Source organism: Haemaphysalis longicornis, unplaced genomic scaffold (genome assembly GCF_048455015.1).
Source record: "Haemaphysalis longicornis isolate Haplotype H1 unplaced genomic scaffold, Haemaphysalis longicornis Haplotype H1 scaffold_8, whole genome shotgun sequence".
Taxonomy (NCBI): domain Eukaryota; kingdom Metazoa; phylum Arthropoda; class Arachnida; order Ixodida; family Ixodidae; genus Haemaphysalis; species Haemaphysalis longicornis.
In genome coordinates this window covers 6,788,792-6,805,087 of record NW_027526445.1, presented here as the reverse complement: position 1 = coordinate 6,805,087, position 16,296 = coordinate 6,788,792, and the positions used below count along the sequence as shown (strand labels likewise).

Sequence of the window (16,296 nt, the reverse complement as noted above, 5' to 3'; positions counted from 1 at the left end):
CAAAGAAGACCTAAGACAGCCATAGAACCGGCTATAGAAGCAGCTAAAGACACCCATAGGGATTTCAATACGAATAGCTAAAGACAACCATACAACCGGCTATAGAAGAACCTAAAGACACCCATAGGAATGTCGATAAGAATAGCTAAAGACAGCCGTAGAACCGGTTATAGAAGGAGCTAAAGACACCCATAGGAATGGCGATACGAATCGCTAAAGACAGCCATAGAAAAGTCTAAAGATTATTGGGCCAAATAGCTAAAGACGACCATAAAAAGGATTTTCTATAGCCGACCATACAATATTTTTGTATGGGTGAACGCAACTAGCGCTTTTATTACTATTGTTGGTATTACAAAGAAGCTTAGTTTAAAACAAATTTATGAATACACGGCGATGTTTTTGTACACTGAATAAAGCACGTGACTTTGGTTTACTGGTTGTAGCAGGTTTTACGCGTTTCGAGCTCCAGCATGCTTTACGTTAAAACAATGGGACGCATGCACCGCGGAGGTTGACTTACTGATATGATCCCAACTTTAGACATAGCTCCTGCCATGAGAATCCAGTTGAAGGTGCTGGGAGACCAGATAGCCAGGGTGTCTCCCTTGGAGAAGCCAATTGATAGTAGACTGCGCGCCAACTTGTCGACCTACGTGCGCAAGCAAAAATGGTGAAAAGTAAAAATTACGCCCATCTGCTGCAGTCTAAAACGGCTATTTTGTGTGATCAAGAGAGAAAAATGAGAAGGAGGAGTGTCGCGGTATTGGTGCCCATAAAGTATCCCTAGTGGGCAAAATATTCCACAGCCGTGTGCGGAGTAGTTGATATACCTGTGTAGCTTCGAAGCGTTAAAACTACCTTATAAAAAGTAAACATAAGTTTAAATTCCTACCGGCCAAAGGCAGATCTCAAACGTTTGGCTGTAGAAGCCATTATGTAAGTGAAGCATAAAAGCGATCTTTGACTAAGCACCACGGTGTACGAATATTAGGTGTTGACACTCGCCGACCGCTTCGGCGGAGAACGCGGCCTGATGTGTTCGCCCTTGCTACATGCGCAGACCGCAGCGGCGCGGGGCCGCTGCGAATGAGGAGCCGGCTATCGCTTCGGAGTGGGGGCCCCAGCTGCGTCGGATACGCGGAGTGTTTGACTTCCTCTGTCGTCGAAGCTGTGTTTCGGTGTTTTCTGCTGCAAGAGTTAATCCCTAGGAGTAGACATTATGTTTCAGCTTCCACGTTGTGTTCGTCACCGAAAACTGCGGCACCAGCCGCAGTGATCGTTGTGGAACTCACGCGGTACAGCGAGACGACGCAGTGCGCGGGTGTCGCGGCGACCCATGAGCTTTTTGGATGGATAATCTCCGCAAAAGGCACTCGTAATTAATTGTGTTTTCTCCAGCCAGAAAGCCGACTTGAATTTAAAAATGTCTGTTACACATAACGGCAATTTTGGCTTGTGTGGAACAACGATACTTATTTATCTTTTTACTGAATGTATACTTGTGCAATCAGAAGGGTAGACAGACCAATGGTATTAACACACCGGATCATTATATTAAAATGTAAAAATAAAGATAACAAGAATGTTGTTTGTTCAGAAATATGGTTCTTCGGAGTCCTTCACGTACCCGCATTTTTGTGCAAATATTACGGGCGACAAAACAGATAACCCTAAGGCATTACAGAAGCCAAAAAACAAAATTTGTTTTGCCGCGGGATCTATTTCATTTTACTTTTTTACCTCTGGTGTGTAACAACCCCCGAAAATAATTTATGGATACGTCACTGTGGGAAATAATAGACACCACAGTGCAAGGCTCCAAATTAGGACCAAATGGTATTGTTCACATCGCACAGAACACGCGCACCATTTGTATTCTTTCGCTGATGCCGCAGTCAGTGTTACTCTTACGCAATTCGACTGAGCTCCCTGATGAGTAAAATCTCACAATATCAATAGTCTGGACGTCACAAGATCCCCAGACGGAATAACTGAGCCTTGAAATTGAATTGAGAATAATTGAAACACAAACACGGGCTCTTTTATTTTCCTTTCTTCGCCTTTGTCTACGCGCAGTTATTTGTTTTTCAAAATATGCAAAAAAAAAGTCAGGCGGAGTTCCAAATTTATGAGACATAATTGAGGCTACCGATGGCGGCATCTTTCAAGTGTTTTCTTGATTGATTGTAGGGTTTAAAGCGCCGACGCAACGCAGGCGATGAGGCGCGCCGTAGTGGAGGGCTCCGGATTAATTTTGACCACCTGTGGATCTTTATCGTGCGCCGAAATCTCGTGCACACGGGCGTTTTTGCTTTTCGCCTCCATCAGAAAAGCGGCCGCCGCGGCCAGGAATCGAACCCGCGACCTCGTGCCCTTTCAAGTGTTTTCAAAGTAGCATTTACACAGGCACAACCCATGCCATGTGCGATGGCAGGTGAGCGGTTACGTTCATACAGCCATCTCGGGTCCAGTTTTTACCACCGGTACATTTTGGTTTAACAGAATATGTTCGCATACCTGTGTAATGTACCCTGACTCTATTAAGTTCGGTGGAGAATTTTGTGGTCCGCGAAGTCGCTTTATCACGCCGACTGAATTATTCTAAACTGACATCCGCCAAGCCCAGTTTAGAATCTCATCAGTAGTTTATATCTGCACGTGCATGCCGGTGTTTCCGTGGGATAGACGACCACTCAGCCCCGTCGGTATCGGCGTGAAAGACGAGCTTGATAGAGAAACGCCTGGGGAATTTGTATTGAACATTTTCGCGTCGAGTAGGTAGCACTACAGTACCTTAGCCATTGAAACCTTGCATATGTATTCTTGGTTGCGCTTCGTTCCGGGCCCTCGCCCATATAGCGGCGTAGGCGTCCCGCTACACAGCATAACAACGCGGGTTGTGTGCCCTGCTATGTAGGTAGTATTTTTGATACAGGCAATATACGGAAACGTAACTGACGTCTCTGGATACATTAAGGGGCACTGACACAAAACTTTTGCATCTTGTTTTTTTTTGTTGCGATAAGTAGCTAGTGACCTACTTATAACGTGTAGAAACCTCATTTGCTTTAGCATGCGACGGCTTATGTTTATGTAACGTACGTGCTTTTCGGCGCATTTACGCGCTACAGTGACTCTGTCTCTCTTCTCTTTCTCACGCCGACGCTCCGACACCCGATTCCGTGCCTGCGACCGCGGGGTGCTCGCTCCTCGTGTGCTTGGAGAGAGAAATAAACACCTCTTGTCTGACTATGGAAGCGTTGAGTCGTGTCTGCGGCACTGGCTGATCTTTTTCCTCAACGGCTGCTCTGTGCGGTCACATATACCTTATGAATCCAACTTCCGCAGAGCTGAGGTGAACAAGAAGCCACAATGAGGTTTTCTAAAAGAAGTTGTGGATACTTTTCATTTCCTTATTGCGCGGTTTTCTCTGGAGTACCTGTTTAGTCTTTCAAGGAAGGCTATGACAAACACATTAATTCATAATCTATTCCACGTGCCTCTTTATCGCCAGCCATACTTCCGGGACTATAGGAATCATGTTTTAAACCGTGTCCAGCGTATGTGCATGCCGCAAAATGCCAAACGTTTTTCGTTAATCTCCATTCGCCAACGCTTCCACTTAAAACATGGCTATGCGAAAAAGGAATATCGATCCCTTCGTCAGGCAATTGCCGCTTGTGCAACCAACCACAGACTATTCACCATCGTTTTGTGCTGTGCCGTGACGCGGTATTGTTGTGGGACGTTTCGCAACTGACACTAAACACGGACATTGACATCACCCCCTACATCATTCGCCTCTTACCATTTAAGGATTTTATTGGGTGCCATATGACGCTTTTGTTCTCCTAGGATTGTTTAGCTTGTGGGAGTGCCGCATGACTGATCGGTATGCTGAATTTCCTAGTCCGACCAAGTGCCTTTCTCGGGAACAGGCGGCGTTGGTACGGAGCGTCTATGCAGGCCAGAGTGATCCACCGGAGTGCCTGCATCCTTTAAATGCGTGCATGTGCTTGCCCTATTTTTGAATTGGTACCGACGTTTGTTAGACTGACATGCTTACCTTTTCCTGTCTGTTAGTTTTTATATTGTGTAATAATTGTCTTGTCTGAGTTTTTTTCTAAAATTTCCACGCACAAAAGAAAAAAAAAGTGGCTCGTGGGCGAGTGGTATGAAGCGCTGGGATTACTGTTTTGCAATTCGCCATTTGGAATCCCCTAGGGTACATAATTTTTTTTCGTAAGTTGATTTTTTGTTTGCTGCTGATGTTTTCTAAATTGAGTTTACCATTTCTGAGCCTCAAGGTTCACTGTTCCACTAGCGAGTTCGAAGAACGCGCGCAGACTGACACTGACCCGCCAGCGAGTTCTCATTGGCGTGCTGTCACCACAAGCACCAAATACTTGCGGGCAGTGGGCACAAGTCAGAATCAGCAGAGCCTTGGCCTGGTGCGAACACGCTTTTTACGATACAGGCATGAGTAAGGCAAGCTCAGAATATTGGGGAAAAGCGCATGCCATGAAATTGAGCATCTCCGGTGAGGCGGAGGTCGTTCATCCACTGCGCTGGCCTTGGCTAGTGATTACTTTGATTCGAAGCCGTGCTAGGAGGCTTATCCTAGGCATTTTACAGCCGACAATGTGGCAGAAGCGAGGTATGGCGCCTATTGAGATAACCATAACGACCGATGTCAAGGATGTTGTTTTTAAAGGAAACTTGTCTGGATGCTAGTCTTCGACATCCTCCAATCACGGTACATCGTCTCCCAACGTCGCAGCCTTTAGTTAGTGCGGCCACTGCAGACCGCGCATGATAGTTTTTCATTCTTTCAGGCCCTATAGCATAATTAATGACTAAGAAGCCGGATAAACGATGAAAATCACGTTAATTTGACCCATTCTACGCAGCGCAAGCAAAAACAGGGGCTTGACAAATTCACTTCAGTATCCTTTTAATCAATTGCGACAGCTCTGCTAATTGAATTCGATCAGCGTTGCACGATACTTTCATGCTCCTACGTTTCGAAAGCAGTTCCTTTGTTTTATGAGCTGGTCTTCAACTTTGTTTTCTGTGTGTTGCTCTCCCACAGCTCCTGATGATTGTGGAGCGTCGTTGTTAGATTGTCGTTTAGCATGTCTACACTATAACTATTCTCCTCGTTTAGAAGAGAGCATCTGTTTGAAGGGTTACATTAAACTCCCGCATCTTCTGTGACTGACCCAACGCTGAGTTTCTAACTGTTCATAAGCTTCCTTCTTTCTGTGTAGAAATTCGTGGTAACTTTCCAAAAAAAAAACATTCTTTAATTCCTGCTGCGGATGTTGCCGAACACCTCTACGTCCTGCAGTGTACCTGGGTCTCCTCTTACAACGAAGTCAATTTCATTTTCTGTTCAACCATTGAGGCTTTTTCGTTCTCATTTACTGTACTTTGGTTTACAGAATAATGTGCTCATTATCATCAGGTTATTCCTCTCTGGAAACCACACCAGTGTAACTCCGCCACTGCTAAAACTGTTATTCCAAAAGTTTCCACTGGCCTTTCTCCTCTTTGCACCTCACGTAGATTTGCTTAACGACTCCTTTCACGATTCTGAGCTGTGTTAAGTCATTTTTTATGACTGATTCGCCGTCCTCGTAGAAATTGTGCATGGTGTGGTCATCCTAGCTTGCTGTTGGTGCATATGAATATACTATCTTTAACCCTATCGCTTGCTTAGCTTGATCACAATAACTGTGACTGTTGCGCTATTGCTGACGAATTCTTCTACGTTCCCTGCTACTCTCAGCGATACTGTTCATGCTAGTGTTTCGCCCACAGAACGTGCCCAGATAAACATATGGCGTGGAGCACTCCGCTTCACGGTAGCTTTGGCTCACCGCGCTTGGTCGAGACTCGTTTCGCCACCTGTCGAAAACACGCCCCAACTATAACGAGCACGGCTCTGGAAACAGGTTGCGGGGTGTCTCGCTCGGTGGTGTGTTGCTGCTCGTTATTGGCGAAATAAAGGAAGCCAAAAGACGGAGAATAAATAGCGCTAATCAGCTTCTTAACTAACGTCCCACACGCCAGAGCACACAAGCCGAATAGTGGCCACCGAACGAGTTCAAAAGTTTTCGGCAAACGCTGTCCCGCTGCACCCGCCGCTACTCTTGGAGCTTTAGCGCAAAACCAGTGGGCACACCTTCATTGTAAATACTTTACGTGCGAGTGTTTATTACTACTTGAGGGCTCACGACGGCACTACAGAGAAAACTTGACCAAGCCCAAACCAAAACCACGCTGCTAACTTGGTAGGGTCTTCAAGCATAAAAACGCATAAACTAGGCTGAACGAAGAATTGGTGATGTGGGGCCGCGACCTCCGCTGTTTGCCCTGTATTCGCGCCACTAGTGCGAAGCTTTACAAATTTTATTCTCTGTTAATTGCGAATTCCACCTCGTGGCAGTTCTTTTCTTGAGGTGCTCGAAGAAAGGAATATACCCACTAGTTAGCTCCACGAAGCCTTCTCCTCTCGCTGAAGCCTTGTAATGTTCCCATAACTTAACACTGTGATATTCTCCCTAGTGTCTCAGAGCTCCCTTAGTAGTACAGCTAATCTTCATTCGCTGGACGGCTTTCGTAAGTTGAGCGTACCTAGGTTTAAGTTCCCAGGACGGACAGTACGGTGCCGCAAATTGTAGCACCCTCTGCTGTAAAGTTGGCCGGACCGCTCCCGTGGTCGAGTGCTGTACAACTGATTCGGTCTGATGGAAACATTTGCATTGGACAGCCATGAGAAATAAGGACGCACTTCTACACCAGGGGTAGCCAGGTCCTTCTCTGCTGAGGATCTTGTGTACTACGGAGCCCTCCTAGTGTGGTTTAACGCATCTAGCTCAGCCTGCTAGGCATCCGGGAGGATAGTTTCTTCTTGGGCATGCATCATTCTATTCCCGCATGGGTTGTTCTCAGGGAGCAAGAAGAAAGAATAAAGAAGGAGAGACGAACGAGCACGCAAAATCAAAACAGGAGAGAAAAAAAAGAAAAAAGCAAACGAAAGAAATAAATGTGTACCCTGCGAATGAGAGATATGCGTAGCCTTCTGTAGCATAAGTAGATTTACGTCAACATTGGGGGTTCATTTGAACCTAAAGGGACCGAGGAGTGATTGGTAAACATTGCGGGAATAATTATGGAAATTGTAGTATGCAATATCCTGGCCATTTTTCACTAGTCTCAGTGCGTTTCCGCGACTTTTTTTGTAGAAAAATCAATTTTGAATTGCTGGCCTCCTGTCTACAGTCTTCCTGCCTTTTCCGACATCGTTTTGTATGATGCTTAATGTAGCATACTTGGCTTGGCTGCGCTACTTCTCTGCTCACCCACCCTATGACAGCATTATTCTACTTGCCGCCAACGGGCAGTCGCAATTCGTTGGCTCAGCTGAAGCTACGCCACGACGAGAGTAGTACCCTCAATAATGTGGCTTTAATTTTTTGCTTGTACAGTGTACTAAGCATAGTGAACTCAATGAGGTCAAAGTACTACACACAAGCCCATATACGATGCTTCGCTGAGTGGTACGCAAGTATAAACTCGAAGACCGTTTAAAGCCTGGATAAAAGTCAGTCAGGTTAACATAGGTACTAAGGAATTTACATAACCAGAAGCGTTTTATTGTAAAGCATAAAACCAGGTTCCGCGAAGAACGTCACGTAGAAAATACGCGAAGCATTTCACGAAGCAAAGAAACAGTCACTACGATATGTTCTTTATATTTTGATCCCGGGCACGCCGAGGCTGTGCCGGAGTGGTAAGAAGCAGTGCGTGCGCTGTTTCCCCATAAGCAGGCTGGAATTTATATTTTTTAAGAATGAATTTTGAGAATGGGCAGATTTTGGAGAATAGATTTTTTTGTGCAGAGGTAATGTTTTCTATACTGAATTTACCATTCGGCACTGCAATCTTAACTGCGCCATGAGTGGCATGGGAGACTGCGTGCAAATTGACACTGATGCGCTGGCGACACCTCAACAGCGTGGTGTCGGAATTAGCACTGGCTACTGACTGAAGAAAGATTTCGAGTATGGCTAGGCAGTGTGATAAGCGAATAACAAAAATCAGGGGAGGTCCTCTGCTCTTGGAACAGCCTACCATACGACGGCAGCAGCGGGCTTTGTTTAGTGCGCATGCAGTTACTCTCGCCGAGTTTGCCATATCACTCCATTACGCGGCGCTCATCGACCGAACGGTCGAAGCTCCCGTGATATTGGGAAAACATTAGGCGGGTGTACGTAAATGAAGTTGTGCTGGCTAGAGTACCGAACGTTAAATCTCGTCTGCGTCGTCGCCTAAACTTCCTTGAATATCTGGAATGTGTCCAACAGTCCCCCATTGGATATAACGGAACCCCAACAAACAACGCGATTGTGGCAGCCTCAACATGAGCTCCATGGAGAGGCATCTGGTACACGCAGCAACTGCGGAGCGGCGACAACAAATTACGCAGCAGCCGCCGGGAGAACGTGGTCCAAGTGAGCTAAACTTCGCGGGCGAATGAGGATGCAAGGGAGCATTGAATAGTGCTCTTGATGTTTCGAGGGGTCTCAGAAAGTTCTCAGACAACGGGAGGAAAAAAACGCCGACTGGAAAGAATGAAGAGAAGACCGGAAGATGAATATAGAAAACGACTAGCCGCGTTTTCAAAAGAAGCGAAAAATAGGAGGAGTTTTTTTTAGTAGAGGAGCGCCGATGCGCTACGAACAACTTGCAAAGAGTAATTGCGGAGGATGTTTATGGACGTTCGCCGGGAACAAAGACTTAGCTTGAGATAGTGGACGAGAATGTGGGAGGATGTTGGCGACATTGGATGAGCAGGCTGACCAATTTTTGGTGCTTGGAGGGATGCTATGTGAACTAAAATAAGTACTCCATATTGTTGCAGTTATTCGAACTCTGGGGACAAGTGCTTCTGAAAGTGCAACTTTGGTATGAATCGCTGCTTCTGCTACTGGGGTTGTCGGCAACAAATGGGTGAGTGCGCTAAGTAGCTTTTCTCATTGCCCCGCATGCTCACCATGTCTAAGACTCAGTGCTTGCACGATTTTATAAGGCTGAACATGAGTGCATCCAGTGTGAGCGCGATACCGTGATTGGTACCTGTAGGGACGGGCTGCGCAGATATGAAGGCAGGAGCGCCTGAAGTAGAAATGCTGCTAGCAATCGACCAAAACCAATCTAGGGCTGGCGAAGATGGAGCTACAAATAATGAAATTACGTTCCCGGTGGGTGGCACTGGATTTCTGCAAAGAGATACATTCTAGTGTCGTTGGCTGCTATTCATTGTTGAGCAACATCCTACCGCATATGCAACAGACGAAACAACGGTGCTATGGTGGTTTGATTCAGTATAAGTATTGTTTAACTCACTCAAGGGGTCAGCGAGGAGGCTATGACCATAACGATTATACCTCGTTTAATTGATACAGTTTCAGCTTTTATGATGGCAAGCGGGAATAAAGATGTAGCGCCTGATATTGAGTTGAAGTCGCATGTGCGGCGCTAACGTATCAGTACTGCGGAGTAGAAAAGTATGTTTCTGCCGCAAAAAGGGTCTTATGCAATCTAGGCGTCAACATGGACGCCTGAGGATACAGAGCTATTGCTCCTCTTATATCAATGGCAGGGGCATTCAGAAGATGGGTAAACTGATAGAGCCGGCCGTATGTGATAAACTGAAGCGGTCAGTGTCTCAAGTTTCTCAGAGAGCGGTTGCACTCAGAGAGAGTGAAAACTGCTTTCATAGTGACATGTTTAAACGGGTCGTGGAGGCAGTCAAAGGTACTCGAGGGCACCACACACACCGTATCTGCAGCAAAAAACTAACCCACCAAGCGAGGATTGATAGAGGGGACAAGGCTCCTGTGTTCCACCGTTGTGCTGTGCCGAAACTAGCTATCTTAAGCGTCTTACACCCGGCAGTAAACACCCGCCCCGAGATTACAGGAGTCAGGATGTAGGGCCGATGGCTGATAAGGCACTAGATACACAACACTGCTTCTGCTGCGGCCGACGCCGTCATCTAATAAGACAGTGAAAGGAAACACAGCCAAACGTGTTTGGACGAGCGTGGGAGCGTTTGAGCACTCTGAGAAATAAAACGAAGCGTTAGAGCCTAAGGCTTGGTGGGCGGCGTCTGCCCTGACTGCAAGCGTATGGGTGATGCTAACACGGTCACATCTTTGGGCTCACACAGGCTCATGAGCTGTCATAGCTATGGTGAGAAGGTCAAAGCTAAACGGGCAATACATCCGCCCCCGAAGGAAAGTCACCGTGTCTTCGGGCACATACGCACGCTCGGTCCGTATGGGCCCGTGAACATACCTTCAGGAAAGCGATCCTAAATTCGGGCTGTGCCTTTAGGCACAGCGCAAAGGCGGTGCTTGTGTACGTAACGTACAGGGTGAATAAACAAGGCTCGCAGGTCTCATTGCTTTGTACTGTGACAGACAATCTGACGAGGGGGGTGGAGTGTTTGCTGGCAGTTGGAGATCATGATCTGCTGGTTAAGGGGATGGGCAAAGTGAACACAGGGTGGAAGCGCCTTCTTACCGATAACCCACTTAACATGACAGCACCCGTAATTGAGAAAGATAGTAAGCGAGAATAACTGAATTTAGCTGATGCCTGACTAAGCCTTCCAGTAGCTGAAAACAAATTGTGAGGGCCTCATGGCGGGATGGATGATGAGGGCAATATGATGCTGCAATGGAGCGTCGTTGTTCCCTTGCTTTATATAGCCTGTTCTCTTCGTTTTCGCATTTGTTGTGTTGGCCATATATGTCGCCCTTGTTTTTCGGCGACCAGTGCTTTTGTGAGTTTTCAATACCGTTGTCACGCAGTGTCATTTCTTTTCACCGTGCATGCGGTTTACTTTTTCAATTATTTTCCCCGTGCACGCACCTTACCCTACCCAAAACTGTCAAGGAAACTACGTGGAGAGTTGCAAAAAAGCAGAAAAAGGTGAAAAGTAAAGGAGTGAAACGTTCGTAAGTTTTTTGTGGCAGGAACGCCACAGTCGAGATGGTAGGCAGTATCGGCCGAAGAACGGCGCGGGAGATAACTTCCCGTAGTGCGTCGCCTGGCTGGGGGAAGTTCGATGATCCCTAATTCTGAATAAATATGTGGGTGGAGGAAAAAGCTACGCGCGCCCGAAGCGCAAATGACGCTCGTGACTGCATTGACATGTTTGTTTATTATTCGGTTGTTTTGAAAGAAAAGGGACGCGGGCTATTTCGGTTGAAGCGGGGAGTCGAGAGGCAGACGTCGAGCAATCGGATCTAATCGGCGTTTGGGGGCGATACCGGGAAAGTTGCGGGACGTTCTCGCGTGAAATAAGCGACGTTTGCCCTACAGTGCACGCAACCGACGTTGCGTGGGATAGAATCAACAACGTTAGATGTTGGGCGCATGGGCGCTGAAACAGCGTTCCATTTTTTCAATGTATCCCCGGGTCCCTCACACATTGTCCGAACAAAAGACGTGACTGAATTGGTTGCCCCACAAAATGTGTTACTCGCGTGCACCAATACTTTAAAATGTATTATAATACACGGGGGATTATTCTGACGAATTTGTGTCATTATTACTGTAGCTGTCCAATAATGTTGGCTACCGCACTAAAGCTGAGATGCACATGAAAACGTTCTCCTCAAACACACCCCCGTACACAAATCGGGATTGCCTACTAGCTCACCTGCTCACCTGCTCTTTGAATTGTGCAAACGTGCACTCCTTCTCTTCTTGCACGAATGCCCAGCCCACGCGGTCACTCCACCTGTGTGCGGCGGAATCGATGTGGCCTCCAACCGTCAAGGGGGAGAGTGGCGTGGAACACCCCTCGTTCCAGTAGCTGAAACTGATCTTCTTATCTGCCGCAGAGGAGCTGAAAACGCAGGAAACTGTACGCTTATTGGCGTGAAGCGACTTCATTAGGTCACTGGTTTCACATTCGCGTGGAAGAGGTAACTGCCTCTTTTGTCCCACTGTGAAAGGTAAGGTAACCGTAACACTTCTCACACTGTGTGTTGTTTATTTGTTGTGGGAAGAAGAAAAAATAAATCAACAATTCCTAAACGAAAATAACCAATCTTTTTCCTTGGGAATAAATACACTCAATTAGTAAGAATATTTAATTGGAAAACAACTCGGCTAAAATACCGCCAATTTCAATCAAAAGAATGAAAAAATACTGATAGAAATACTGAACCTAAATTCATAATACCAGTTCATATAAAACCTACAGTAGTCCCATCTGGTAAGAATAAATATTGCCGTTTGTCAATCCGCTACGGCCTGTGAAAAAAATTAACAACACTCAATTGTCGGTGCTGTTGCCACGGTTGGCTTATCGCATTTTTTAACGTTTCACTATTTTTTTTTTATTTTCCAGTATGGTGAAGATGACGCCGATGTTGAATAGGTGCCATCGATTAGTACTCCCTCTAGTACGCTGTCACGCAGGAACGAAAGCGCTTCTGCGCGCAGAAGGGCTTCGCTGCAGCAGCTGTTCATAAATTCAAGGTTTCGTGCGACCTTTTGCATGTGCGTAGTCCATCTTCACATGAAAATCAAGCTTCTCCATGTTAATCCAATGTAGGTAAAGCTTCTGAATGTTTAAATAGAGATATCCGAAAAAAAAGAATGCTAGAGGAGCATGCAGAAATCCTAGCCGTATGTATACTTTTGTGCCCTGAAGATTTCACTGCTAAGAAGAGGGTCTCGACTGAACAGCAAGTTTTCGGCGTTGACCCGGATTATAGGTAGGGATATGAAAAATCGTCATTGATTGCTACAACTGCTACAATTTCTGCGAGCAGTCGCAGGTCGCACTGCAAGCGAAGCGGAGCGGCCCATGTCGGAGATTCAATCTCGCGCCACCTGGCCGAGCACGCCGTCCCTAGAAAACGATTTCAAGACAGGCTGGCTTCCATTGTACCCGGCTGCTATCGGAAAGTCATTATCTATAACGCCTCTCGTTTTCTACGCTACTTCGGATCCATGGTTTAGAACAAAATACACCCTGTCTGCATGACCACTCGAAATGAACCTCCAGCAAGCATGTAGCCTTTGGGTAATCCTCGCAATTCCTAGTGGGGATGTTACATCGTGGTGCAACTGCATTGACCGTACCAGATTTCTCTTATAGAAGAAAATATATTTCAACTTTTCGGCAAGCATTGTTTCTGTGTGAGAAAATCTGCCAAACTACAACTTTCCCCGTCCCCACTGATGAATCTGAGGTTGCTAGTACCTTTATGAAACTAAAAAATGGCAAAAGTGAGGACATCGCTGGTATAAAAAAAGAGCCGGTTGCCTTTGTCTATGATATGCTACGGCCATCGTTAACTCCCATATAGACCATCGTCTTAGGTGCAGGAGCATTCCCTAAAGCGAATGACAAATGCTAAGGTAGTTGCTATTTACAACAACGGCGACAAAAATATTATAAGCAAATATAGACCCATATCTTTGTTGCCCATATTTTCGAAGCCCCTAGAGAACATTATTTTTGTTAGGGTGTCTAAACTCCATCACTCACACTCCATAATAAATGCCTCTCAGTGTGGTTTTAGGCCAGGTTTCTCGACTGAGAACGCTTTGTTACCAAGAAGAGTTTGTACTAGGTAACAGTGAAAATAAGTGAACTCAGGAAATAGTTGTAGATTTTACAAAAGCAATTGACATCATTAATCATGATGGTCTCTTGATACAATTATATTATCGTATAATTGTAATTACTCACGATTTATTTAAAAGGTACGTAACGGATCGACGTCAGTGTGTATCAATACGAAAGGAACTTTCATCACCCTACAAAATGAAATGCGGAGTACCACAGAGCAGCATCTTAAGTCCTCTGCTATTTAATGCCTACATAAATTATATCATAAGTATAGATCAATCGGCAGAATATATTATCCCTGCTGACGACCCCATAAAATTTTAGTGGCAGTGATTGCAATGGACTGATACAGAAAGCGGACGAAATATTAGGCGAACTACACAAATTATACCTCCAAAATTCTCTACTCGTGTACAGCACAAAAAGCAAGGCTGTTCTTTTTTATTTTAAAGAAATGCACAATCTCGGCAAAACTTCACTTAAACAATGCTATAATTGAGCTGTCCCGAAATTCTAGGATTTTAGGAGTAGTTTTTCATGAATATATGTAGCGTTTTTCAATCTGACCCACATCCAGAAACCAAATCTGAGTCGTATCAAGCTGCAGTGACAAGAAAAACTAGGTAACTTCCACTAAAACGGGGGTGCCCCAGAAAATCGTTGAGATAACGTCCTCAAAACGTGTTCACAGAATATAGTTCCTATCGAAAACGAGTCATATTCTGGTGTTTCACGGATCAAAATGAGCCAAATGCATTTTCCCAATGGGAGTTTGCTTTTGGCTTGAGTCTTCAGACTGTTTCATTTGTGTATTCGGAAGGTTTTTTTTTTTCTTTTTCGGAGCTGAGTGGTTTTGAATTGAGACGGTGATTAGGAGCTCGGCGAAAACTCTGGCCCCAGACGTCAACGAAGAATTGAACAGAAGAAGTGAACGAAATGAAACTGAGTAAAATAATTATTTCGTTTCATCGCACCCGTCCCGACGAGATATCTTTGGATATACTTATTTTTTAATACCTTGTTTAACATTTTAGTACCTAAATTATAGCCCCCACTTATAGGCCCTGTCAAATCGCAACCTCCCCCTCTCAGAGCATTAACCACTTCATTTAGGTGAATTATAATATATGATCAGCGTTCTTGGGAAGCGTGTTGCAAATTCATGGCAATGCAGTGGAGAGCTTGCTTGCTTCGTTAATGCCTTGAGATGTGCCCAAGGTTATTATGTTAGGGATGAACTCGAAAAGAGAAGCTAATGGTTACAAAAAGACTGACCTGGTCTTCATGTATGATTTCCCCATTCTTGACGCCCTGTTGCATATTTTTAATGCCTTTTCCTCCGAAACTCAATCGCAAAATTTGCTTGAAAGTCAATTTAAATAAAGTATTCATAAGAGTGCATCATCAACTTGCGTTGAGATTTAATATGAGCCAAATCGAAACTTATCACCCCAATGCTGTTCGAATTCTGGGCATAATTTTTATTTTCTTGTGGCTATAAACTTCCCCCAGCGGACCTGTAAACTTTACCACGTAATAGTTTCGACGGCACTGCATTTAGGTCCGGTAACAAACTTGTGTTTGTTTCTCAAATTTGTGTTAGGTGGATCTCGTTCATTTCGAAAAAAAAACGCCTCATATGCTTTGGGACTGTCAAATCTGTGTGCAGCAAGCTAAGTCTCTGGGTATGCTTAGAAGGTGCCAGGCGCTTCACAAACTCCCCATAAAGTTCTGCTTTTTCATGCACTTTGCGCTTTACAGTTACGTTATTGACAACTGATATGGGCGTCCGAAACTGAGTCCTCTAAAAACAAGATATGCACAATACAAAACTCCCATTCAGGCTGTTGGGGACCTGCGCTACAATGCTCATAAATCCCATTTATTCGCTAAATTGAAAGTTCTAAGGTTTAACTCTGTTTATGAATATCGGCTTTTAATGCCCTTAAAATCCGAAAGCCAAAGAAACAGTACCACAATGAATGGCCTAGCTCAACTGCAGCCAAACATTACACTCGCTGCAACCGTCACAGCGACCTCTGGCACATCCCTACACGGAGAACAAATTACGGCTTTGAAGTGGTGAAATTTCCAGTTCTGCATGTGCTATATAAATATAAGCTTACCCTCGAAAAATTGCACTCACTTTCTGCAGGCGTTGTCTTTAGTCTATCGAGTTGTGGGCAGCAACCTATTCGTCCCTCAGTCCTACACAACGACGGACCGTGGAAAACCTGTGTCTGTCCAACACATATAATATCACCTTGTCCGTCTTGCATGTTTTGTGGTAAAATGACTGTATTACGATGGAAAAAATCTTTTACAAATTACGTCTCCCGTCATAACAAAATTCTGCTTCAAATGTGTTGCATACGAAAATATATGCATTTGCTATAAACCGCAGAACCCTTATCTGGTAAGAAGTTATGGCATTGCTGCCCTGGGCCTTTCCTTCTAATTTTTTAAACAGTGGGACTTCGTCAAGCTGCATCCGTGCAGCTTTCTCCCCATTTTCCACATGACGTTTCATTGTTGCCGTTATAATTGTAATTGCTTTGTATGCGGGGGCACTCCTTTTTGGTCAAATAAAGTACACTTCAAACTTTAAAAAAATGGTTATGTAA

General features: G+C 45.1%; 1 protein-coding gene across 1 annotated transcript in view; it reads right to left on the bottom strand.

The window, feature by feature from the left end:
• Positions 1–12,064, bottom strand: part of LOC144149914 (medium-chain acyl-CoA ligase ACSF2, mitochondrial-like) — a 116,786-nt gene extending 104,722 nt beyond the window's left edge. The window contains exons 1-2 of the mRNA XM_077681647.1: positions 11,752–12,064; positions 524–652 (exon numbers count right to left, since the gene is read on the bottom strand). Of these exons, the coding sequence (XP_077537773.1) occupies positions 524–652; positions 11,752–11,979 (357 nt within the window). The 5' untranslated portion in view covers positions 11,980–12,064. The remainder of the gene's footprint in view (positions 1–523; positions 653–11,751) is intronic.
• Positions 12,065–16,296: the final 4,232 nt, after the last annotated feature.